Source organism: Notolabrus celidotus, chromosome 18 (genome assembly GCF_009762535.1).
Source record: "Notolabrus celidotus isolate fNotCel1 chromosome 18, fNotCel1.pri, whole genome shotgun sequence".
NCBI classification, from domain to species: Eukaryota; Metazoa; Chordata; class Actinopteri; order Labriformes; family Labridae; genus Notolabrus; species Notolabrus celidotus.
In genome coordinates this window covers 28841188-28867954 of record NC_048289.1, presented here as the reverse complement: position 1 = coordinate 28867954, position 26767 = coordinate 28841188, and the positions used below count along the sequence as shown (strand labels likewise).

Below are 26767 nucleotides of genomic sequence, written 5' to 3'. Positions count from 1 at the left end.
CTGCAGCTTAAGCAACTGAGCTGAAACCGTAGCAGTCGAAATGTTCTGATCATGCGTGAGAGAAGTGTCACTTTGAGGTCACACTCTGACTGTAACATTCAGGATATTATGCCAGCTCCAGTTTAAAAAAAAAGGGGCCTGCATGGAAGTCATCTCATGTGACCCTAAACGGCTTCATTTGACAACCTCATTTTGAATTTTAATCCCCTCATTTTCTGCAGAAAGAAGTCAGGGCATCAAGTAACTCAAAATGGAAATGTGGATTAATGTTGATTAATGTGAACGAGTAAAAACTGATCAAAGAACATTTCTCACGCTTCATTTTCTGACTTTAACTTCTAATTTGAGGCCCGTATTTTATAAGAATGAGGAGCAAGTGCAAACACAGACGCAGTCGGCTTAGTATCTGCAGCAGAGTACAGAAAACAGTTCAATGACACTGAAAATACTCTCTGTACTGTGCATACTTCACATCCAAAAGAGCAGACTCAGATAAACTCTGCTGCACACACACATTTCAACGAGATCTTCAATGGAGGACGTTCCCTAAAATGACAGCACTACTTTTGCAATCCCCTGAGTACTTGGACATCATTCAAATGAATAAATCACACACGCTAAGTCCCCTAAAGAGCTCTCAGGGAAACGTGTTGAGCCCATAAGTGGGTGCCACCCAGGGGAGGACTCAGGCAGGGGGGCAGAGCCCGGCTGGCTGCCCTGATTGATCCCTGAGCCACTCAGAGCGGGCTCTTACATCACCTCACAGCGGGGTGCAAAACAGCAGGATCAGCGCAAACAGCACAAATGATCAAGAGTGTTTATTAACATGTGGCGGTGTGTGAGGGTGAGTGTATATTTAGATGGACTCAAACCTCTAATTAACACCAATTTTCTTGGGTGCACTTGCACACCTGCTCGCCTGTGCTATTATCTTTGCATTAGCCAATCAGATGGCAGCAACCCAATGCATGAAAGTGTGCAGCCCTGGTCAAAAGATCTAGGTAATTTGTATTCGAAACACCAGAAATGGAAATAAATGTGCTGTAATTGACTTAAAGTGTCAAAGGACTGTTGTTAGAGTGCCACAAAGGCCACAACACCACAAACAGGGACCATGAACATAACAAGGACTCTGTGGCCTCCACAGAGGCTGCTAACAAAATTCTTGGCAGCATGAATTTAAAGATTCATCCAAGGCCGGACTGGGAGCAAAATTTGCCTAAGGCGTTAATTGGAAAGGACAGCTGAAAAGGGATGGGTTATGCAGGGGGATGAGGATGGGAGTGTCATGCTGCAAATGGTCTCAGCAACCAGTGTATCAAGGACTTTGCCTTCTCTAAACCCGAACCCCGTCCCTCCTTTTTCCAGCCGGCCCTCTTGTAAAGTTTCCACAAGAAGTTGGGGTGAGCTAATGAGAGAACGCAGCAAGTAATATAATCCCAAGTCCCAAAAAGTTCAGACAATTTTAAGATGTTGGGGAGAAAAAAAAGTGGCGTCCATGATTTCCAAAAAGAATGTCAAATTTTGTTTCCACAACAGGACAGTTTTCCACTTCACCAAAGTCCTTCTTTAACCAGTTGGGACAGGGACATGTTCACCATTATGTTGCATCACCTCTTTTAGCAACACTTGTTTGGAAACCCAGGAGTCCACTTCCTGGGTTGTGAAAGTGGAACATCTCAGATTTTTGTCTCATAATGCACAAAATGTTTTTAATAGGTGACAAAGCGACACTGCAGGCAGGCCAGTTTAGCACCCAGACTCTTCTACTACAGAGCCATGCTGTTGTCATCAAGTGGAAACCTCCAGTCTTAAAATATGAAGCCAATGCGGAAGTGTTAAAAACTGCAGTTCATCAAGCGTCCACTTGAGGCTGGCTGCAGAAACACAGGAAACCACCTACACACCCATTCAAAGAAGTTTGCCTAAGGCGTTTCTTGGAAAGGACAGCTGAAAAGGGATGTGTTATGCAGGGGGATGAGGATGAGAGTGTCATGCTGCAAATGGTCTCACCAACCAGAGCATCAAGGACTTTGCCTTCTCTAAACCAGCACCCCCGTCCATCCTTTTTACAGCCGGCCCTCTTGTATAGTTTCCACTAGAAGTTGGGGTGAGCTAATGAGAGAACGCAGCAAGTAATATAATCCCAAGTCCAAAAAAGTTCAGACAATTTTAAGATGTTGGGGAGAAAAAAAGTGGCGTCCATGATTTCCAAAAAGAATGTCAAATTTTGTTTCCACCACAGGAGAGTTTTCCACTTTATCTCAGTCCTTCTTAAACCAGTTGTGACAGGGACATGTTCACCATCATGTTGCATCACCTCTTCTTTTAGCAACACTCATTTGGGAACCCAGGAGTCCAGTTTGTGTCATGATGCACCAAATGTTTTTAATAGGTGACAAGTCGGGACTGCAGGTAGGCCAGTTTAGCACCTGGACTCTGACACTATAGAGCCATGCTGTTGTCATCAAGCGCCAACCTCTGGTCTTAAAATATGAAGCCCATGCGGAAGTGTTAAAAACTGCAGTTCATGGAGTGTCCACTAGAGGCTGGCTGCAGAAACACAGGAAACCACCTACACACCCACTCAAAGAAGACGACCTTTACAGCAGAAATAAACATGATTACAGCCTGGTTCAAAAAACAGTTTAGGTTTGAATAGCTCATTTCTCTATTGACAGGAGGGTACCCTGTAGCTGTTAGCGAAAAAGCTAAAGGTCCGCCTCTTTACCTCACACTAGCTCGGACGAAGTTTGGTTGAGTTCAGCATTTCCAATATGGCAGCCATTGACCACTGGCTTTAAAGCAGCGCACAGGAAAAGATGGGTCACAGATACTACGTCCATTTATTATACACTCTATGGTTGTACTACATGCAGAATGTAGTTTGGCGTCTTCTTGCTGTATTATACAAGGTCTTCCTGAAAAAGGCATGGTCTGGATGGCAGCATATGTTGCTCCTAAACCTGTATATATTGTTCAGTATTAATGGAGCCTTCCCAGATGTGTAAGCTACCCATGCTGTGGACACTTATGCATCCTTATACCATCACAAGCTGTGTGCTGATCACAGGATGCGGTGTCCATGATTTCCAAGAAGAATGTCAAATTTTGTTTCGTCAGACCACGGGGCAGTTTTCCATTTCAGGCAATCTTAAAAGCCCAGAGAAGTCAGAAGCATCTCTGGATCCTGTTTAGATATCAGGGATCATTAAGGATGCTAGCTTCTGAAGTGTGCATCCATGATTTCCAAGAAGAACGTCAAATATGGATTTTTTGGACCACAGAATAGATTTCCACTTCGCCTCAGTCCATCTTAAATAATGTTTCAGTCAGTGTTTCTGGGTCATGTTTGAGTCCTCATTCACGGTTTCCTCTGCAGTTATGAAATTGCTGCTTTAAGACTTTAATGATAAGTGCAAACCGAACAAAGGTGTTTGTAGAAGTGAGTGCACACATGTATTCACCCTCCTCTCTCCTCACAGGTACTCAGTGGTGGGCTTTATTGATAAGAACAAAGACACTCTGTTCCAGGATTTCAAAAGACTGCTGTACAACAGGTAACAACACTCACACACACACACACACACACACACACACACACACACACACACACACACACACACACTCACACTCACACACAGCTTCAATCAACCCCCCTCCAGCACTTTAATTACATGACACCCCTCCTAAAAAAAACAGCAAGGGTCTCGTGCAACTAATCCCCTTTCAGCTTGCTCTTATCCCCTCACTCCTCCTCCCCCTCCTCTTCAATCCTCTGGTGTTTTTCCTCTGCTGAATATAAATGTGAGGTCTAGTAATTCCTGACCTGTCTAATGTGCTTTTTATTATACTCTTTGTTCGGGTCAAGAGGATAATATCTGGATAGCAGCCAAAAGTGTTTCAACATCAGCGCTAATAATTTGATTAAAGCATCATTTCTTTCTTTTAGGTCAACTTTAAGATTTAAACTTTGCAGGATAAGAGATTTAAGTGATTTAAATAAAGCCTTTAAATGATAGTAGGACTCAAACACTGACCTTCACTGTGATTCTAATCCGTTATCACCTGTTTTGATCCGTCTGTTTAGTTCCAACCCGGTACTGAAAGCGATGTGGCCGGAGGGCAAACTGAGCATCACCGAGGTCACCAAAAGACCGCTGACGGCTGCAACGCTCTTCAAAAACTCCATGATCCTGTTGGTGGAGAACCTGGCCAGCAAGGTGAGGAGTCAGGATTCGATATCACTTTGAAAGCGGCGCTGAAGAGGAAGCAAAACGCAATTTAACCACCTCTAGAAATTCTGAAATAGCTTCAACACAGACAACCCAGAAAGTTTTCCTGCACTTCAGATCACTTTAAAGCTGTTTGAGCACTCGTATGTGGCTGCATAGTGGACCTCTGTATGATTTGATCCTTTTAAATGGACAGCTATCAACCCACTCCCCACACATGATCCTCAGAGTGTGAAATAAGCACAGAGGAGCTGAGGAAGAAGAGGTTCTGATTCTGAAAATGTGCTTCATCAATTCATCGTTATCTGTCAAATAAAAGACACAAATGAAGTTAATATCTAGCTATGAGCGGTTTAATTATAAGTGTTTACAAGCAGGTCTAGACCGACCCAACATCAAGACAGGATAAGATCCAGTCCCATCTTACAGACAGGACTCAGTCTGATCTCATCTTAATCCACCATGAGCAGAGCACTTTGCAGCATTTAGCAAGTTACAGTGGCAAGGACAAACTTCCTTTAACAGGCAGAAACCTCCAGCAGGACCAGACTCATGTTAGACACACATCTGCTGAGAACGTGTTGGAGAGAGGGAGAGAGGGAGATGAAGAGAGAGAGAGATGATAGCGGTGAGATGGATAGTAGGAGTTATAGCAGCTGGTGTCTGGCACGTCCACAGCAACAGGAAGGATAAACTTCCTTTAACAGGCAAAAAACTTGAACAGAACCAGGACTTATCAGGGATGCATTAGGATCTGGATGATAGCGTAAAAGCAGTTACTAACCTAGACATTCAAGTGTTAACTTCTGAGGTATGCGGCCTACTGGGCATGCTAGTCCCTGTTCAGTTAATATGCTTCAAACTATGCGTTAAACATTTGATTCTGATGCTTGAAACTGACACAAGTTGATGTTGTTTGGATTTTGATTTTTAGTGTTTTATCTGTCTTTGTTTCCTGTTTCATTTTGAAGATTCACGTGTGTTTCATGCCTTGGTTCCTCCCTGTGTTTATTCTGTGTTGTCATATGTCTTTTGTGTGTTTAGTGATCCATGTCTCTTGTTGTATTCTTGTGTTTCTTTGTCTTGCTTTGTGTTTCCTGTTTTATTTTGTAGTTCTTGTTCTTGATCCCTGTGTGTCCAGTCTACTTTTACTTCCTGACCTTGTGTGTTTCCCTCCTTTTTTGATTAAAGGTGACATATCACGCTTTGATTGGTCCAAGAGGTCCCCAAAACATGTCTTTAAAGTTTATGCTCAAAAAAACACTTTGAAATCAGATTTTGGTCTGCCTGAAAAGCCCTCTTCTTCAGCCCTCATCAGAACACTCTGTTTTCTCTCTGACCACGCCCCCTCAGGAAGTGGATGTGCCCTCGGCTCTCCAGCACGTTGATCTAATGTTTACATGTTGGCTGAATATACACGGCTGCTCAGAGATCACGTTACTTCAACCCTCTGAATCTGATCCAGAATCTGATCCTGACGGAGAGGCGCCTGTAGCAGGACCTTTCTGAAGGATTGGTCACAGATTTAGTGTTTCTTGTTGTTTTATTTATCAGTATGTTGACGTGTGTCTTGGTACACAGCTACAGCTGCGACATATAGCTATGTAGCTATGCTAACTAGCGCTAGCACTTATCCATGATACATAAAAATCATCCACTAGATCTTCAAATCTGCAGACGTGGGGAGTAAAACCGACCTTTGTGTTTATTAAGACAGCCTACAACTAGCATGCCTCCCTCCTAAGCTCCTTTTTAGCACACATTTGTGCAGGGAATGAAAAACGGAGGAGGGATTGAGTTGTATTTTATACAGTCTATGGGCTGAACAAGCTCCGAGCTCTGACTCAGTGACAGACCGGATATTGTTGTTACGTAACAAAAACACTGAAGTCTGAAACGGCTCGTTTCACACACATTTACAGAAAGGTGGAGAAATCAAAACAGAGGCAGAATGGATTTTTTTCATTCTCGGGGGGTTTGTAGACAGGGACACATATTTCAGGTAGAGAACCATTAAAAAGTCAATTTTGCATGATATGTCACCTTTAACCACATTAGTCTCACCTGTGTCCTGTGTTCCACACCTGTGTTAATTACTCTCTGTATTTAGTTTCTGTTTCCCCTGTCCGGTTTCCCTGTGTTTTCTGTTGGATTTGGTTTCTTAGCAAGTTTTATTTGTACCTTTTTGTTCTTTTATTATTTACATCTTTATTTTTCTGCACATGGGTCCTCTCTGTTTTTCTCCATCTTGACAGAAACCCCATAAAAATGACAGTTAATTCTCAGTAGCAAAAGTGACACCAGAGACAACCTGACACTGTGGCTAAAACATTAGTAGCTGGTCTGTCATCATTTCCCCACTCTCAAGACCAGCCTGAGACAGACACTAACCTTTTTACCACAGTGTCAACAGGCAGAGGGGAAAAGTGCCAGGTTTATACAGATTAGAAACCTATTAAGTTGTTAACAACACATTCTTTACTTCTGTAGGAACCCTACTATGTTCGTTGCATCAAACCCAACGATGTGAAGTCCCCTCTGCTGTTTGAGCAGGAGCGCTGTAAACATCAGGTGGAGTACCTCGGCCTGCTGGAGAACGTCAGAGTGCGACGAGCCGGCTTCGCCTACAGACAGACGTATCCCCGCTTTCTGCAGAGGTAACCACATCTTCATTATCAGTCTGAGCTCCTTATGTCAGAAATCTTTTGCCCGTGAGTTATTTTTAGATCTGCAGATTATTTTTCTTGATAATCTGAAATTGTGTCCAACATGACCGTCTATGATTTAAAAGACTGGATTTCTACCACCAAGAAAAGCAGGAAATACTCACCTCCTACTCAACCCGGTTGATTTTCTGCTCATTCATAAATACATCTATCAGATTTGGCTCCCACAGACACAGATTCACAGCTTTTCAAAGCATATTGGCTCAATGTGAGGGGCAGAGCAAATCATACAGATGCAGGTGTTTATCAAGAGGTGAATAATCTCGCTGCCACACACAGATATGATCACAGCCAAATGGATTAGCGCACAAATCCTCCAATCCAGTGGATTAGCTCCAAGTCAAAGAGAAATCAGAACATTATTAACAAATACAAGCAGTAGGTCCTCAAACATGGGGCGAAAGGTATTTTAAAATCATATACGTCAATAGGACATAATCAAACATCAAATATAGAAACTGAAGATTGGAGAGAAATCCTCTTAGTGCTTTATTTTGACAACCATAGGAAGGTGAAGGAGGCTGATTTGTGCAATGTAATGGAAGACATGTTGAAAAAGATGCTTACTGTGCACGTTGTACAGTTCTGTCAGGTTCAGGATTTGGAGGGTAAAATCTTTGTTCTTTGGTCCAATTCTAAAACCTGGGTGGAAGTCATTGGGTACACCTCAGCCCTCTTCTCACACACTCTTCACTTATGTAATTGTTCTGGACAAATTGAACCCTTGAAGCCTCACAGCAGGCAGCCATGACTGATATTCCATGGCAGCTTCTGACTGTGGGGTGTAAATATGGGTTGTGTAACTCTAATCAACTCGCAGCTGACCCAGTCTTGCAGCTAATCAGCTTCATCTCCAGCAGCCATCGTGAAACAACCTTCTCATTACCGTCTTTGTGTTTAACAGGAGTTTAGTGTGTTGTTCACAGTCAGAGCGGGATGTTTTTGTCCTCTGAGTTTAATAAAAAAGCAGCGTGATTGTAATTTTTAGTCATGGATGTTGCAAAACAAAAATATTGCCGAGGAAAAATTAGCAAACAGCTTCCAGTCAGTGACCTGTGTTAATAACTCATGTTTTATTCACACAGAAGCTCAAACACCAAATGTGTTTGTTTGTATCCCAATTAGCACCAAATTACTCTCAGGCAGAGCGCTGAGGATGGATGTCTGAGGCTCACAACTGAAAATTGAAGAGTTAAAAAATCATATCAAATAATTTCCACCATTTGTTTTACAAGAATTCAGATTAGGATTACTCAAGATATGTATCATCTATTGGAATTATTATATTTCAAAAACACAGACAGATGTAGTTTCTGTGACGTCAATCATTTTGCCCAAAGATGACCGTCGCCATATTGGAAATGCCAAGTCAATCTAACTTTTGTCATCCAAGCATCAAGCAAACAGGTGGAGCTGAGGCAGGCGAACAGCTTTATATGTAACTCCAAGTCTTTGTATTATCCTTACTGATATGTTATAACAAGAAATCAACTCCTGCAAATGTTGTACCCTTAAAGGTGACATATCATGCAAAATTGACTTTTTAATGGTTCTCTACCTGAAATATGTGTCCCTGTCTACAAACCCCCCGAGAATGAAAAAAATCCATTCTGCCCCTGTTTTGATTTCTACACCTTTCTGTAAATGTGTGTGAAACCAGCCGTTTCAGACTTCAGTGTTTTTGTTACGTAACAACAATATCCGGTCTGTCACAGAGTCAGAGCTCGGAGCTTGTTCAGCTCATAGACTGTATAAAATACAACTCAACCCCTCCTCTGTTTTTCATTACCTGCACAAATGTGTGCTAACAAGGAGCTTAGGAGGGAGGCATGCTAGTTGTAGGCTGTCTTAATAAACACAAAGGTCTGTTTTACTCCCCACGTCTGCAGATTTGAAGATCTAGTGGATGATTTTTATTTATCATGGATAAGTGCTAGCGCTAGTTAGCATAGCTACATGTTCATAGCTGTAGCTGTAGCTGTGTACCAAGACACACGTCGACATATTGACAAATAAAACAACAAGAAACACTAAATCTGTGACCAATCCTTCAGAAAGGTCCCGCTGCCTTTCTGGTAGAGGTCAGTTTTACTCCCAAGGCCTGCAGATTTGAAGATCTAGTGGATGATTTGTATTTATCATTGATAAGTGCTAGCGCTAGTTAGCATAGCTACATAGCGTAGCTGTAGCTGTGTACCAAGACACACGTCGATATACTGACAAGTAAAACAACAAGAAACACTAAATCTGTGACCAATCCTTCAGAAAAGGTCCCGCTGCCTTTCTGGCAGAGGTCGGTTTTACTCCCCACGTCTGCAGATTTGAAGATCTAGTGGATGATTTTTATTGGTCATGGATAAGTGCTAGCGCTAGTTAGCATAGCCACATAGCTGTGTACCAAGACACACGTCGACATACTGATAAATAAAACAACAAGAAACACTAAATCTGTGACCAATCCTTCAGAAAGGTCCTACTATAGGCGCCTCTCCGTCAGGATCAGATTCTGGATCAGATTCAGAGGGTTGAAGTAACGTGATCTCTGAGCAGCCGTGTATATTCAGCCAACATGTAAACATTAGATCAACGTGCTGGACAGCCGAGGCACATCCACTTCCTGAGGGGGCGTGGTCAGAGAGAAAACAGAGTGTTCTGAGGAGGGCTGCAGAAGAGGGTTTTTCAGGCAGACCAAAATCTGATTTCAAAGTGTTTTTTTGAGCATAAACTTTAAAGACATGTTTTGGGGACCTCTTAGACCAATATATATTGATGAAAAAAGCGTGATATGTCACCTTTAAATAGGAGAAGTAGTGTTGGTGTAAGAACGAGGAAAACCACACAGCATTCTTGTCTTCACACATGTTCATATTTCAAGGCTTGAAAATGTTTAACCTTGTAACTTGATACTGATTCATTTATTTCCTTTTTCATAACTCTTGCTATGTGAATTATTCGCGAGCAAACAAACATGTTCACCTTCCATTACAAAAACGAAAACACAACCGTGACTTGTTGAAGCCGCCATGACACTGTGCTACACAGTTACAGATGGCAGTGCAGCTAAAGTCTCTTCATGCTAGCTCACACGCAAGCGTTAACCTCCGGTCTTATAATATGAAGCCCATGCGGAACTGCAGTTCATCAAGCGTCCACTTGAGGCTGGCTGCAGAAACACCAAACCACATACACACCCATTCAAAGAAGACGATCTTTACAGCAGAAATAAACATGTTTACAACCTGGTACAAAAAACAGTTTAGGTCTGAGTAGCTCATTTCTCTATCAGCACACACTGTACGGGGTAACTCTGTATTTTCAAAGATATCAAACTTACAAGTTTTGCCCAAATAAGGACATAGCTGACTTGCTTGACAGGAGGGCACCCTGTAGCTGTTAGCGAAAAGGTCCGCCTCTTTACCTCACACTAGCTCAGACGTAGTTAGGTTGAGTTCAGCATTTCCAATATGGCACCCGCCAACGATCGTGCCATTTTGGAAATGTTGAACTCAACCTTGCATCTGTCAAGCTAGTGTGAGGTAAAGAGGCCTTTAGCGTCTTTGCTAACAGCCACAAGGTGCCAACCTGTCAATCAAGCCAGCCATGTCCTTAAATCTGCAGCCAGCCTCAAGTGGACACTCGAGGAACTGCAGTTTTTTGGACTTCCACATTAGCTTCACTGTTCGACACCTTGACACTGAATTTGTGAAAGTAATAACTGTAAACCTGAGCTAATTTGGGGATTAAATAGAACTGTGACATTTTAATTGATTGAACTTCACACACATGTATTAATTTACACATTACTTGAGATTAGCAATAATTCTTTAACCATTGATTTGTTAGCTTTTCTCTCTGCTCGGCTGCACAGCAGATAAATTCAATGTTTAGACAAAAGAAGACGTTACCAATTAACATTTTTTGTGACATTTCACAAACAAACTGAAATGAAAAACTGTTACACAAGATCTCCCATAAGACAAGGCGTGTTCAGACACAGAGATGTATGTCAAGTATATGTAAGGTGATATATCCAGGCTCTGTTGACCTGCTTTCCCTCAGTGGTTCACAGTCACGTAACACACACATGGTTTTGAACTACTCCCCTTAGCTTACACATAGACACTCTTTCACTTTATTACTCCGTCTCTCTTATATATTTGTCTCGGCCTTGGCTCTTCAGCAAAGAACGACGGATGAGAAAAAGAAGTCAGCGCTCCTTCCGGTCAGATCAGGTCTTCACTTTGGAAACACCGATGGACAGGAGTGAAATCTCAGAGTCTCAAACGTCACCTCATGTTTCCCCACAGAGGACGAGGAGCTCAACAACACTAACGCATCAACTCTCCCAGAATGCTTTGCTCTCACATACTGCCCTTGCAAGCACAAAATGCCCATTGTGTGACAGAGACAGTTATCAGCCTGACAAGCGGGTTCACATTTATTTTCTGTATATTACTCTGTTGCAAGCCTCAAAAACATGATCCAAAGGGCATCACATGATTGAAGGATTATCCCGTGTTAACGTCCCGCCACACATTCACATAAACAAACAGTAAACACACACTTGTTGCTGCTGTATACTCCAGCTGTCACATTCTCCCACTGCCCTCTGAGAAACCACCATGTTGGACCGAGGATTAGATAATGAGTCTTTTGCATAACATGCTGAAAAGAAATCCGACTCCAATGTCACTCCAATCCCTCTCTCTGATGTATTTAGTCTTGGTATTACATCACAGCCTCGCCAGCGGGTCGGCTGTGAAGTGACACGGGGATACAGTCTGTGCAAATCCTGGAAGACAGAGAGCTGACTCCAAACAGCCGAATAATCTGTATTATTTTAGGATTTTCCATGAATTTTAGTCTTTTTCTGAGAGAATCCAATAAAAGGCGTGCATCAAATTGATTCAGCAGCAGTGATAGCCTGCAACTATCCCTTTTTGATTTCATTCTCCCTCCTGAAAAGTGATTCTCAATGTCAAAACAACACAGGAATCAGAAGAGCCTTGGGTTTCCCAGAAGGCACACTTAAGCAGGGGGAGTTTTATTGTTTGATAGCAGCAGCTTAGCTCTGGTGATCACCTATCAAGCAGCACATCAAGCTTTAAGCACCCTTAAACTCATCTGCTTTTACTATTATTGGTGCTGTTGAACATTTTCACAGTTTCACAGCTTGTTTTATTGGTGAGATAACACGTCAAGAGAGGAAGTGACATAGAGACCAAAAGAAAACAATGTACAACAATACAAACGATGATGGTTACAGAAATATTTAAATGATGCACGTGTTCTAATGAAGACAGAGTGGGACCCACAGAACACACATAAGCATAGTCTGGAGTTAAGGTAAAGGAAGTATTATGGGCTTGAGTTTACAGAGTTTCCAAAGTGGGTCTAAGCTTCAGTACGCTTTCCAAAATTGATCTGAGATTCCAGAGCTTCTAAGGATCAAGAAAGAAGAGTTCAAGGAGTTTCCAAAATTGGCATGAGTTTCTAAAGTGTGTCTAAATTTCCAAAGCTTTCCATAGTTGGTCTGGGTTTCAAGAGTTTCCTAAGTGGGTCTGATTCTAGAATTTCTAATGGAGATCTAAGTTTCCATGGTTCTTTTTTTATTTGAGTTACCAAAGTGTGTCTTTAGTTTTCAAAATTGATCTGAGTTTCAAAAGTTTCTAAAGACAAAGACAGAAGAGTTCCAGGAGTTTCCAATGTGGGCTTGAGTTTCAAAAGTCTGTATAAGTTTCCAGAGTTTACAAATGGTTTTGAGCTTCCAAAGTAGGTCTAAAATTCCAAAGCTTCCCATAGTCTGTCTGAGTTTCAAGGGTTTCCATTGTGAGAGATTTTCCAGAGTTTCCAAAAAGGGCCTGAGGTTACAAGGCGGGTCTGATTCCAGAGTTTCCTAAGGAGATCTAAGTGTCTATGGTTCTTCTTATTAGAGGTACCAAAAGTGTGTCTGAGTTTCCAAAGTGGTACTGAGTTTCTAGAGTTTCTAAACATGGTCTGGGTTTCTGGAGTTTCCACTGTAGGCTTGAGTTTCAAGAGTTTCCAGAGTTTCCAAAAAATGGCATGAGTTTCCAAAGTGTGTCTGAGTTTCTAGGATTTCCATTGTGAGAGATTTTTCTAGAGTTTTTAAAATGGGTCTGACGTTACAAGGTGGGTCTGATTCCAGAGTTTCCTAAGGAGATCTGAGTGTTTATGGTTCGTCATATTAGACTTACCAAAAGTTTGTCTGAGTTTCCAAAGTGGTTTCTAGAATTTCTAAACATGGTCTGGGTTTCTGGGTTTCTGGAGTTTCCAATGTAAGCTTGAGTTTCAAGAGTTTACAGAGTTTTCAAAAAATGGCATGAGTTTCAAAAGTGTGCCAGAGTGTCCATGGTCTCCAAAATTGGTCCAAGTTTCTAGATTTTTAAGGGTGTCTGAGTTTCAAAAGTGTGTCTGAGTTGGCAGAGTTTGCAAATAGTTTTGACTTTCCAAAGTGGGTCTAAAATTCCAAAGCTTCCCATAGTTGGTCTGAGTTTCAAGGGTTTCCATTGTGAGAGATTTTCCAGAGTTTCCAAAAAGGGCCTGAGGTTACAAGGTGGGTCTGATTCCAGAGTTTCCTAAGGAGATCTAAGTGTCTACGGTTCTTCTTATTAGAGGTACCAAAAGTTTGTCTGAGTTTCCAAAGTGGTACTGAGTTTCTAGAGTTTCTAAACATGGTCTGGGTTTCTGGAGTTTCCAATGTAGGCTTGAGTTTCAAGAGTTTCCAGAGTTTCCAAAAAATGGCATGAGTTTCAAAAGTGTGCCTGAGTGTCCAGAGTTTCCAATGTTGGTCCGAGTTTCTAGATTTTAAAAGTGTGTCTGAGTTTCAAGGATTTCAAGGAAGTATGAGAGATTTTCCAGAGTTTACAAAATGGGCCTGAGGTTACAAGGTGTGTCTGATTCCAGAGTTTCCCAAGGAGATCTAAGTGTCTACGGTTCTTCTTATTAGACTTACCAAAAGTTTGTCTGAGTTTCCAAAGTGGTTTCTAGAGCTTTAAACATGCTCTGGGTTTCTGGGTTTCTGGAGTTTCCAATGTAGGCTTGAGTTTCAAGAGTTTCCAGAGTTTTCAAAAAATGGCATGAGTTTCAAAAGTGTGCCTGTGTGTCCTTAGTGTCCAGAGTTTCAAGAGTGTCCAGAGTCTCCAAAATTGGTCCGAGTTTCTAGATTTTTGAGGGTGTCTGAGTTTCAAAAGTGTGTCTGAGTTGCCAGAGTTTGCAAATAGTTTTGACTTTCCAAAGTGGGTCTACAATTCCAAAGCTTCCCATAGTTGGTCTGAGTTTCAAGGGTTTCCATTGTTAGAGATTTTCCAGATTTTCCAGAGTTTCCAAATGGTTTTGAGCTTCCAAAGTGGGTCTAAAATTCCAAAGCTTCCCATAGTTGGTCTGAGTTTCAAGGGTTTCCATTGTGAGAGATTTTCCAGAGTTTCCAAAAAGGGCCTGAGGTTACAAGGAGGGTCTGATTCCAGAGTTTCCTAAGGAGATCTAAGTGTCTACGGTTCTTCTTATTAGAGGTACCAAAAGTTTGTTTGAGTTTCCAAAGTGGTACTGAGTTTCTAGAGTTTCTAAACATGGTCTGGGTTTCTGGAGTTTCCAATGTAGGCTTGAGTTTCAAGAGTTTCCAGAGTTTCCAAAAAATGGCATGAGTTTCAAAAGTGTGCCTGAGTGTCCAGAGTTTCCAAAGTTGGTCCGAGTATCTAGATTTTTAAAAGTGTGTCTGAGGTCCAGAGTTTCTAAAGTGTGTCCGAGTTTCTAGGGTTTCCAGTATGAGAGATTTTTCTAGAGTTTTTAAAATGGGTCTGAGGTTACAAGGTGGATCTGATTCCAGAGTTTCCTAAGGAGATCTGAGTGTCTATGGTTCTTCTTATTAGAGTTATCAAAAGTTTGTCTGAGTTCCCAAAGTGGGTCTGAGTTTCAAGAGATTCTCTTGTGTTTCTGAGTTTCCAGGATTTCCAGAGTTGGTGCGAGTTTTCATAGCTTCTTAATTTGACATGAGTTTCTAGAGTTCCCAAAGTTGGTCCGAGTTTCCAGTGTTTCTTGAGTTCCCAGAGTTTCTAACTTTGACCTGAGTTTCCAGAGTTTCCAGAGTTTCTTAAGTGTGTCTGAGTTTCTAAAGTTTCCAAAGTAAGTCTGATTCCAGAGTTTACAGATTCAATGGCTAACTGGGAGGCAGATGTTGACATCGTGGAGCTGGTGCTGTGTTTCCAGAGGTTGGGTGGTCAGTGGATCTGATCAGGGAAAGACAGGGATGGATTTAAAATCAGATGAACACTTTTAGAAAGGAGCCTGAGCTGAACATCATGCAGGATGAACAGACAATCTGTAGAAGAGTGGAAGACTGAGTCAGCTTTTATCCTGCAGAGACGTCATAGTGGTTGATCAGCAGCTGTGCAGTGTTGATTGGTATTAAGGTGTGTGGATTCAAACCCAGCTGCTGATGAACACAGATATACACAAGACAAACAAACACACAGGAAGGGGAAGAAGAGGGACTCTGCTGCATCTCCTCATCGCACCTCTTTATCTGTTTTCCAGATATAAGATGATCTCAGAGTTCACTTGGCCAAACCACGACCTGCCATCGGACAAAGACGCCGTGAAGAGGCTCATGCAGGGTTGCGGATTCGACCACGATGTGGCCTACGGGAAAACCAAAGTGTTCATCCGCACGCCGCGTACCCTCTTCAGCCTGGAGGAGCAGCGAGTGGAGATGGTGCAAAGGATCGTCCTCTTCCTCCAGAAGGTGAGTCTGCAGCTGAAACTTACTGATGCATTATGACTCTGAAGTCTTCTTAGATTGAATGTCTGTGATGTTCTCTCCATGCCGGATGTGGCAGAGCTTTGGAGAGGCTCCCTGCTGCCGCTCATTACATGTCTTCTTTCCCGAACCGCGCATTTTCTCTTACATTCAAACCAATTCACAAAACTAACAATGTCCTCTCCTGTGTTTATAATTGTGAAAGAGTTCCTATTTGCCAACACTTGTCCTTTTGAATACCTCTCACTGCTGGTAATCAAAAGCTATTGTTTGACGAGGGCCTCAAACAGGATCACGAGGATGTTCTGGTACGAGGCTGGAGTAATGTTCTCATTGAAATTCAGCAGCCTTCGCTCCGCATACGAATAACCTCAGAGACTCCAATTTTCTCTCAAGTTCTACAAGCTCCGAGGCACTTTTGAGACTAATCTCATCTTGTATTATCAGCATTAGTCTGCTCTAATATTCAAGGTGAATGTAGCTTCCTCTCCTCTCTCAGTTCTTGTGAGGATAAGTGGATTTTTAGATTTACTGTTTGAGGAAGGAGAGGACTCACGGAGGTAATAACCTGCATGTTTATACAAGAGAGGGGGTGACAGAAGGTACTCAGGTCCCCGTTTAAAGAGAGAACAAAACTATAAAACACGACTAATGAAATAAAAGTGGAGACAAAAACATTATGAAGAGACTGGGAACAACAGACCGTGTCCTCGTACCCAGACTGAACACTTGAAATTGAAACAAACAAGACAGTATTGAGATCCCTTAAAATCTAATCTTGTTTTATTTTTGTGCAAAGACAGACTCTGATCTGACACTGGGTATGGTTAAAAGTCTTGTGCCAGGTCGGGTTATAGCTTGTGAGCAGGTCAGAAGTATACTGAGGAGCTGAACCATTGGACCATGCTACTTCAAGACACTTTAAAGGTGACATATCATGCAAAATTGACTTTTTAATGGTTCTTTACCTGAAATATGTGTCCCTGTCTACAAACCCCCCGAGAATGAAAAAAATCCATTCTGCCCCTGTTCTGATTTCTCCACCTTTCTGTAAATGTGTGTGAAACGAGCCGTTTCAGACTTCAGTGTTTTTGTTACGTAACAACAATATCCGGTCTGTCACGGAGTCAGAGCTCGGAGCTTGTTCAGCCCATAGACTGTATAAAATAATACTGAATCCCTCCCACGTTTTTCATTACCTGCACACATGTGTGCTAACAAGGAGCTTAGGAGGGAGGCATGCTAGTTGTAGGCTGTCTTAATAAACACAAAGGTCGGTTTTACTCCCCACATCTGCAGATTTGCAGATCTAGTGGATGATTTTTATTTATCATGGATAAGTGCTAGCGCTAGTTAGCATAGCTACATGTCGTAGCTGTAGCTGTGTAGCAAGACACACGTCTACATACTGACAAATAAAACAACAAGAAACACAGAATCTGTGACCAATCCTTCAGAAAAGGTCCCGCTGCCTTTCTGGCAGAGGTCGGTTTTACTCCCCATGTCTGCAGATTTGAAGATCTAGTGGATGATTTTTATTTGTCATGGATAAGTGCTAGCGCTAATTAGCATAGCCACATAGCTACATGTTCATAGCTGTAGCTGTAGCTGTGTACCAAGACACACGTCGACATACTGACAAATAAAACAACAAGAAACACTACATCTATGACCAATCCTTCAGAAAAGGTCCTGCTGCCTTTCTGGCAGAGGTCGGTTTTACTCCCCACGTCTGCAGATTTGAAGATCTAGTGGATGATTTTTATTTATCATGGAAAAGAGCTAGCGCTAGTTAGCATAGCCACATAGCTACATGTTCGTAGCTGTGTACCAAGACACACGTCGACATACTGATAAATAAAACAACAAGAAACACTAAATCTGTGACCAATCCTTCAGAAAGGTCCTGCTGCAGGCGCCTCTCCGTCAGGATCAGATTCTGGATCAGATTCAGAGGGTTGAAGTAACGCGATCTCTGAGCAGCCGTGTATATTCAGCCAACATGTAAACATTAGATCAACGTGCTGGACAGCCGAGGCACATCCACTTCCTGAGGGGGCGTGGTCAGAGGGAAAACAGAGTGTTCTGATGAGGGCTGAAGAAGAGGGATTTTCAGGCAGACCAAAATCTGATTTCAAAGTGTTTTTTTGAGCATAAACTTTAAAGACATGTTTTGGGGACCTCTTAGACCAATATATATTGATGAAAAATGCGTGATATGTCACCTTTAACACTTTAAAAGTCTAGAATGAACTCTCACAGAGGTCCAACATTTAGCAAGTTAGAGCTGCAAAGAAAAACACCCCTTTAACAGGCAGAAACCTCGAGCAGAACCAGACTCATGTTGAACGGCCGTCTTCTGCTGATGGGTTTGCAGAAAGAGAGATGGTAGAGGCAGACTGAGAAACCCAAAAATCACTGCTGGCATTTATACATAAGAGGATGAAATACATACATTTGAGGGGGTTTGAGACTCTTTACACTTTGCTACCTGCTCATTCTGTTTTCAATGAATATCCCAAACTGAAATGAAAGTCTAGCTCTGAGCTGGTTCGTATCACTTAGGACTAAACTGGAGCTTTTCTTATTTTATTGCTCTGTAACCAGCTCATCAATATTTACCTTCAGCTGGACTCGTTTTAAAAAGATCTTCCTGTGAATATGAATCTGTTTTTGTGTCTTACACCTTCCACTGATGGTTTCCTGACACTTCCAGGTGTGTATTCCAGCATCTTTGTATAATTGTGGTGCACACGCTGACATGCATCAGATCTGCGTACACAGAGAATCCTGTGACTTTGATGGATGGAGAGATAGGTTTGTAAACACGGTGCAGCGCTCTGTCTGGCTGTCAAACTAAGATTGCTCTATGCAAATCGCCCGGCTGCATCAGAACGTTTCCCCTGACTGACAGGAGAGTGAGTGTGAGCGCTCTGCCTACATCATCTGAACACTTAAGGCCCTGTACCCCACACACACCTGGGAGGGATGGGATTGACAATTCATTTTCCCCCGTCTTGTTATAAGATGAGAGTCAGAGCTGTAAAGACACCGGTTCCCCTCCCGGCGCTGATTCTGATAACTTGACTGGAGTATTTGCTGATTCTGAGGACCTCCTGAGACACGACTGAAAACAGAGCGTGTTTGTTTAACAGCTGTGGAGCACTCAGCCTGTATGGAAGGGATGATTGCTGCTTTGGTTGTACCTGAGTCAGTGACAGAAACAAGACAAGCTCACACTAATGTCCACGTGTGCCTGAGTACCTCTGATTACTAACATTCAAACACTTTCATTTGTGTTTTACAGTTTAATGATCCATACTTTTGATTTCACTCTTGTTTCCTGTGAAACATTCTTCTGTTTTTGAAAAGAATGGGAATATACATGTGTGCTGATATTCTCCTAGATTTGACCTGAGTTAACCTCTGCTAGCAGCGCTGGTTTTGCACGCAATGGTCTCATGAGAAATGATCTGAAGATGTATTTTGTCACTCTAAAACAGCGCATATATTTAACAGCAACAATGCATGTTCTGCAGTGAAGGCCTCTGTTTTCTAGACTATGGAAGAAGCCACTTTAACCGGGTGATAATATCTGATGTTACCAGATTGGTGGTGTTCTCTCTGATTGATGTCCTGTGGTCAAATTCCTCCACACACCCTTTCTTTCATACCTCCCTCTCTCGGGGAGTATCCCCTCGCTCTGAGACATCAAAAGGTTCTCCGGCCAAATTAACTCCTGTCGTGGATTGATTGGTCGACCTCTGTATTGATCCGTGTGACCCTTTAGTGGGCTGTTCCCACAGACGCTCCAGACGGCCGCTCTTCACCTCCTCCCTCTGGAGAATTCTATCTTGTATCTTGCAGGGATAAGCAAGCATTGATAACGAAGGGAAAGCCCCGAGGAATCGCACCAGAGCAAACATCACGGAGGTGTTGGAGCGACAGTGTTTAATCTACTCTCTGTCAATGTGAGGGGCGTGCGGCATGCGGCGTGCAGGATGAGCCTCACACGTGTTGTATGCACTCACTGACAAACACCATCAAATATTGGTGTGACAGCAGAATTGACTCCCGTATCTATCAGGCAGTTACTCCTCAAACAAAAAACAGTCTGAGTCTGATCTGCCGCGCCAAGAAATCCCCTTATCAGCACCTGGCACACCACGCCGCCTTATGCCAGTCCAGACCGCAGAGCCAGGACTGTCAGAGGCTCAGACACACTTACTGTCCCTCTGTTTGCCTTGTGGATTTATAATAATACCCAGTGTGCCCCATCACACAGAATCAACACAATCTGTGATCTGCCCGTGTCCTGAGTGCCCCCGTTGTAGATCCACTGGTGCTGCAGTCTCACAGCGTTAAGTGTTGTCTGAATGATCTAAAAGTAAAGTTCCAGAGTGTCTGAAACATAAACTTATAAATACCTTTTGATATGATATAAGATATGAAAGATATAAAACACTGTCTTTGTTCCATCCCTTCTACAAACGACACACTTCATCATCCCTGCAGGGAAATTTGTCTTGCTCGTGTCCGTGTTGTTTAAAGCATGTTCAGACTGACACCTGCTCAGGAAGTGGGACCTTTTATGCAGCCCCTAAATGCATCAACCCATTTAACCCCTTCTAAAAGCCTCTGCACTTCCTCCTGTGAGGAGAGAGAGAAGCGGGAGGAAAGGTTTTAGAGCTGGAGGATGAGTGGAAGCACCTTAACGACATCGTTTAATCCCAGCGTTCCCTCTGTCCGTCAGTCCCATGGTTGCCAAATCAGCTTATTATTATCAGCACCAACCTCTGGCTTGTATTTCTGTACAGCTTATGAAAATGGTAGTGATGGGTTGTGTTTTTTCAGCCTTGATACTGAAGTGGGTTTCTTATTTTGGCTTGCTCTACCTCACCTGTCTGAATGAATAAAAGTGCATGAAAAATATATTTCCAGGAATACTTGGCAAATATTTTTAACCTCTGCATTAATCATTCTGCAAGATCCCTCCACATCCTGCTACCACTCACTCTTAAACACTAATTACAGGCAGTAATGTGTCCAACTTTTTCATCTTTCTCATAAGATTCAGACTCTTTTTAGACCCTCTTTGTGACTAAGTGTCAAATTGAGCAACTTCTCTAATATGAAAGTAGCTTGTGATACCTGTTGTCTCCCTCTTTCTCTCCATCTCTCATGATCAGCCTTTTAATGCCAAAATATTTAGCTTTATGTTTAACTTCCCATTCTAGATCTCACCTCAATTTGACTCCCTCGATTGCTCGTTTTTAAGTTTGTTTCTAAAGACCTTAACTCAACTGAACTCATTGTTTTTATACAGCACCTTTCATGCATTCAAGCCTGCAGCCCAAAGTGCTTCACAAAAGAACAGAGACAGAAAACAGCAGCATTTTTTTCTGATATTTATCTGATTTTATTTTGTTGTATTTTACAGATATTTATTTTATTTTTTATTTTATTGTACTATTTTATTTTAATTTTGAGTATTTCATATTAGTAAAATGATACAAAGATAAAACAAGATAGAGGAAAGTAATATTAAATAATACAAAATTAAAATGAAATAAGTACAATAAAATAAAAAACAAAAACAGATAAATATCAGAAAAAATAAATGAAATACAAATATTATTATAAATCAATAAAATAAAATCATTAAAATAAATACATCAAATAAAGTTAGATAATATCAGAAAAATAAAATGTGATACAAATAAGATAAGATTGAATAAGATTGAATAAAATCTGAAAAATAAAGTGAAATCATTACAATAGAATCAAAAACATAAATATCAGAAACATCAAATAAAATAAGATATAATAAGATTGAATTAAATAAAGAATAAAATCACATAAAACCATAACAATGAAATAAAACAAATTAAATCAGATAAATATCATTACAATAAATTCATAAAATAAAATCAGATAAATACCAGAAAAAATAAAATAAGATATTAGATACAATAAATTAAAAACATTAAAATGATGCTTAAACAATGGTAATAATGGACATACTGCTAATAGTTCAGTCCAGGGCTAAAAAATAAATGACTCCAGGTTAAAAGCCAGATTAAAAATGTAAGTCTTTAGTTTACTCTTAAAATCACCCGGAGACCTTTGTGCTTGTTGCTTGTTATCTGCTGCTCATGTGCTTTCACTTGTTTCCCCTCCTGTGCTCCTGCAGCCGCCCTCCCTCCACCCTTCCCGAAATATATTGCAGTCAGTGGGCCTGTGTCCATAACCATTGATTGCTCTACATCCTCCTGTGAGCAATCCTGCATTCACAACCATGAAATCTCCCTCTCTCACAGAGCAATTTAATCATCTCCAATTTAAGAAACAGTGACTGGGAAAAGGCGTAGAGTTTAACGTAAATACAGATGTTATAAATTAAACATCAGCCACCCCCCAACCCCCCCAACTCCCCACCTCCACCCCCAACCCCCCAAACGTTCTCTCTGTGGAAAAATGAATATTTCATAAATTCAAGCTCAGCCATCCACATCACATTAAGTGTCTGCGCTTGTCAGAGCAGCGATGATGACGAGGAGGGGAGACTCCCCCCAAGTGTATTCTGAGCTGCTGCCTTAATTGCTTTCCAAAGCTTTACATCGTCTCTGTGCGGCGGTGGGTTTTATCAGACGTGGGGAGTGTTATGTCTCGGGTACTCAGCTTTCACACCCGAGCCACAGGGGAGTTTGAGCTAAATGAAAGCGCCTGAAAAGGATAAAGAGGCCTACTTTTTAATTCTGCGTCCGATAACTCGTGCCTTTAAGGAAATTAATTGTGCAGAAGTAGATAAAATCATAACTGTTGACAATATGAAGGACACCAGTGTGGAGTAATCTACGCATGCACATGTAGGTCTTCTTATTTAAAGGCTTGCAGTGCCGCTCCTCTCCTCTGCTCAGCTGTCCAGATCTGATCTGTCTGCTGCTTGACCTCAGCAGAAACATGATCCCTAATCCTCCCATCCCTCCTGAACCTGCAAAGTGTTTCAGTTATCATCCAAAGCAAGCGCCTCTTTAGAACCATCAGGGTGCAGGAAAGCTGCAGCAGATCTGAACTGGATGGTTTTAGTTTTTGAGGAGAGTAAATGTGCAATAAAAACCCTGAATTCACTCCTGCAGAAGAAAACATTTCATTACTTTTACAGTGCACTGGAAAATATTGTCCTGGCACTTTCATCGTCCTTAGTCATATAATCAAATAGGCTCGTGATGATTCTTTGAAGGCTGTGGCATTGATTGACTTTGTGCTTTTTGCAGAGCTGTAGCCTAAAAATATCTCTCTTTACTCTGAGCTTTTGACATGAAAAACCACTTGCCAAGTTTGTGACCTTTGGTTTTTCTTCCATGCCCACTGATGTGTAACTCACAGCCAGAGTTTTGTTTATTTTTTGCTTCCAAATCCACACAGAAGATATTTTACTTCAATGCTGTTTCAAGTTTTCAAAAAGAGGACTCAGGGCTGTGTTGATGTTTCAGGATACTTACCAGGTAGTCAGAGAATCCCTGGTCCCCATGGTCCCAAAAAAATCAATCAACAAAGGATCATAATTTTTTATGGGACGATTTTGATGTTTTTATTTTGATTGATTTTTTTCCAAGATGGCGACAACATGACGTCATATCCAGAAAAACCACCTGTCTTCCTGCAAGATGATTCCCTGTGCTTTCAGTCAATCAATCTTTATTGATAAAGCGCCAAATCCCAATAAACGTTATCTTAAACTCTTTCCAAACAGAGCAGGTCTAGACCGTACTCTATGTTCTATTATTAACAAAGACCCAACATCAAGACAGGATAAGATCCAGTCCCATCTTACAGACAGGACTCAGTCTGATCTCATCTTAATCCACCATGAGCAGAGCAGCTGGAGTCTGGCACGTCCTACGAGACAAGGGAGCTCAGGGACTCCAGGGAATCTATGGTTAGGAACTTTGATGGGACAGGAAGAGTTAAAGTGAGAGACAGAGGAGAGAGACAGGATCCCAGTGTGTCAGTCTAAGCCTATAGCAGCATAACTAAGAGCTGGTCCAAGCCTGATCCAGCTCTAACTATAAGCTTTATCAAAAAGGAAAGTTTGAAGCCTACTCTTAAAAGGAGAGAGGTTGTCTGCCTCCCGGACCCTGACTGGTAGATGATTCCAAAGGAGAGGGGCCTGATAACTGAAGGCTCTACCTTTTCTGAATTTTCTGACATTTGATGGTTGGAGTGTCTTCAGGCAAGGACAAACTTCCTTTAACAGGCAGAAACCTCCAGCAGGACCAGACTCATGTTAGACACACATCTGCTGAGACCGAGTTGGAGAGAGGGATAGAGGGAGGTGAAGAGCGAGAGAGGTGATAGTGGGGAGACGAGTAGTAGTAGTTGTAGCAGCTGGAGTCTGGGACGTCCACAGCAGAGATCCAGAGGAACCTACGAGACAAGGGAGCTCAGGGACTCCAGAAAGGTCTATGGTTAGTAACTTTAATGGGACAGGAAGAGTTAAAGTAAGAGACAGGCAGACAGAGGAGAAAGAGGGAGAGACAGGATCCTAGTGTGCCAGTTCCTAGCCTATAGCAGCATAACTAAGAGCTGGTCCAAGCCTGATCCAGCTCTAACTATAAGCTTTATCAAAAAGGAAAGTTTGAAGCCTACTCTTAAAAGTAGAGAGGGTGTCTGCCTCCCGGACCCTGACTGGTAGATGATTCCTAAGGAGAGGAGCCTGGTAGCTGAAGGCTCTACCTCCCATACTGTTTTTCGAGAATTTCTGCAAAAGGGTTGGACATTGGATGGTTTGAGTTTCTTCAAGCAAGGACAAACTCCCTTTAACAGGCAGAAACCTCCAGCAGGACCAGACTCACGTTAGACACACATCTTCTGAGACCTACCGTGTTGGAGAGAGGGATAGAGGGAGATGAAGAGAGAGAGAGAGATGACAGTGGTGAGACGGATAGTTGTAGCAGCTGGAGTCTGGCATGTCTACGGCAGAGCAGCAGAGATCCAGAGGAACCTACGAGACAAGGGAGCTCAGGGACTCCAGAAAGGTCTATAGTTAGTAACTTTAATGGGACAGGGAGAGTAGCTGTGTCGCTCTTTCTCCAACATGTGGAGTTTGCAACACTACTATGGTTACTTTGATAGTTGTGAGTTACCACCAGAGTCGTGCCAACCGCCTCCGCTGGTCACTTGTTGTCTTAATCAGAGGATTCTTTTCAATCAAATCAACACTTTGAGGTTTATTCACTTAATCGTGTACCACAGTTTTCTTTAAATGCAAGATCATGATCAGAAAATGTGTCTTAAACACCAAACTGTGTGGTAATCTTGATTCATCATGCAAAACAAAGCTGAATACATACACAATGAAAGCAATCAATAGTTTCTGCCCCGCTGTTTTCATGCTTTGATTGATCTGTGTGTCTCTCAGGTGTGTTTGAATGATGTCAGCTCGTCCTGCTGACCGTTAGCAATACTCCTCCAGTTTATTGTGTCCAGTCTAAGTGATGGATGGGCCTTTCAGTGCCGTTCAATTGTGTCTTCAATGCTGTCCCCTCTAATTAGACCGTGTCCTACATGAGCAGTGTGAGCATGTTGGTTTAAAATCACCGTACAGCAGAGCCTGATGTATAAACGACATTACAGCCGGATCTTGATTGAAGGAATGAGCAGTGTCACAGTGTTGGTGCTGGTGCTGGTGTTACTGTGTGCTCTGCTCATTGAAGCTCTTTATTGATTTATGCTAATGGCTGCCGGCCCGAGCCTTGGCCCGGTGTCTCTCTGTGACAGCGCGTGGTCGCAGCACGTTGCAGCCCTCGCTAAATTGTGTCACACACTTTTGATTCGGCCTCCCACCCCCTCCCCCCCTCCTCCTCTCCGCCCACCGTGTGCATCGAGCATGATGCTGGAAAACCAGCTCGATATCCCCAGAGGAAGTGGAAACTCAGGCGTTCAGCAGTGGATTGCAGTCAAGTGTGTCAATGGCACAGACCGAACAATCTGTCATTCCATGTCGGAATGTAGGTGTAGGTGACGGGAAGGGGAAAGGTTGTGAGTGGGTTTTTTTTGGGGGGACCTATTAAAGTGCCAGCTCTGCTGTGGAGTTAATGACCTGTTTTAACCAAGGCTTAGATTAAAGTCTCTGTGAGAGCAAAAGAGATGTCACACATCTGTCCTGCCTTTAATGATACACATGTTAATATTTGTCTCATTTAAAGAAAAGCTTGTTTTCTTGTGTTTAAGTCCATTTTAAAAGCTATATTGGGAGAAAAACTCACTTTATGCACGAATCATTACAAATAACAAAAATGCATTTATTAGTATGAAGTCTGAAAAGATTTTAATGTTTCCCATCACTAAGAACACATCAAACATCCTGTTTTCTGCCCTTGGTTGGCCTTTCAGTCACTTTATTGATTTATATTTATTTATTAAATTTTTTGCCAAACTTTCTGAGTTTTTCTGCATCCAGTGAATCACCTTCTTAGTCTTTTCTCTTTTGTTGTGTGTCTTCCAGAAAGTGCATTAGACACTGATTCACTTATTCAACGATAAATCAAGATGCTAGTTCTACCTGTGAAGTTTGTATTCGTCCTCAGATTTGTTTACTTTTCTGAAGAAGCTCTTCACAGCTAAAAAAAAAGTATTTATTTTTCTCTGATTCCAAATCTCACAGAACCACACCTGTTTTTCCAGCCCCTGGCGTTAATGCCTTCCCCTTCTTTTGTTATAAACCGTATAAGAAACATATTTTAGATGGACGACCACTACTGAATCGTTGTACCACATTATGATGCCCAAAAAATATGTGTTGAAATGAGATGATTGTCACAGTAACAATAGATTTTTGTAAATCCACTACTTTTCGAATACTTGAAAATCATGACTCATCTCTAGTTGCCGTTACTCAAAAGTGTCAACCCCCATGAGAACTAAGTTAGCACCAGAAGTTGTCTTATGTTACTAAATTCAACAAGCAGCTCAAGTCAAATCAAGTCAAGTCAACTTTATTTATATAGCACATTTTAAAACAACCGCAG

General features: G+C 41.9%; 1 protein-coding gene across 2 annotated transcripts in view; it reads left to right on the top strand.

Annotated features, from left to right (window-relative positions):
- myo1d (myosin 1D) overlaps window positions 1-26767 on the top strand; it is a 222369-nt gene that overhangs the window by 99397 nt on the left and 96205 nt on the right. For both annotated transcript variants that reach the window (XR_004634705.1, XM_034707602.1), the window contains exons 13-16: window positions 3486-3560; window positions 4091-4223; window positions 6726-6892; window positions 15512-15719. Coding sequence is in view for 1 of the 2 variants with exons in the window: in XM_034707602.1 (XP_034563493.1) it covers window positions 3486-3560; window positions 4091-4223; window positions 6726-6892; window positions 15512-15719 (583 nt within the window). In the remaining variant the exon portion in view is untranslated. The remainder of the gene's footprint in view (window positions 1-3485; window positions 3561-4090; window positions 4224-6725; window positions 6893-15511; window positions 15720-26767) is intronic.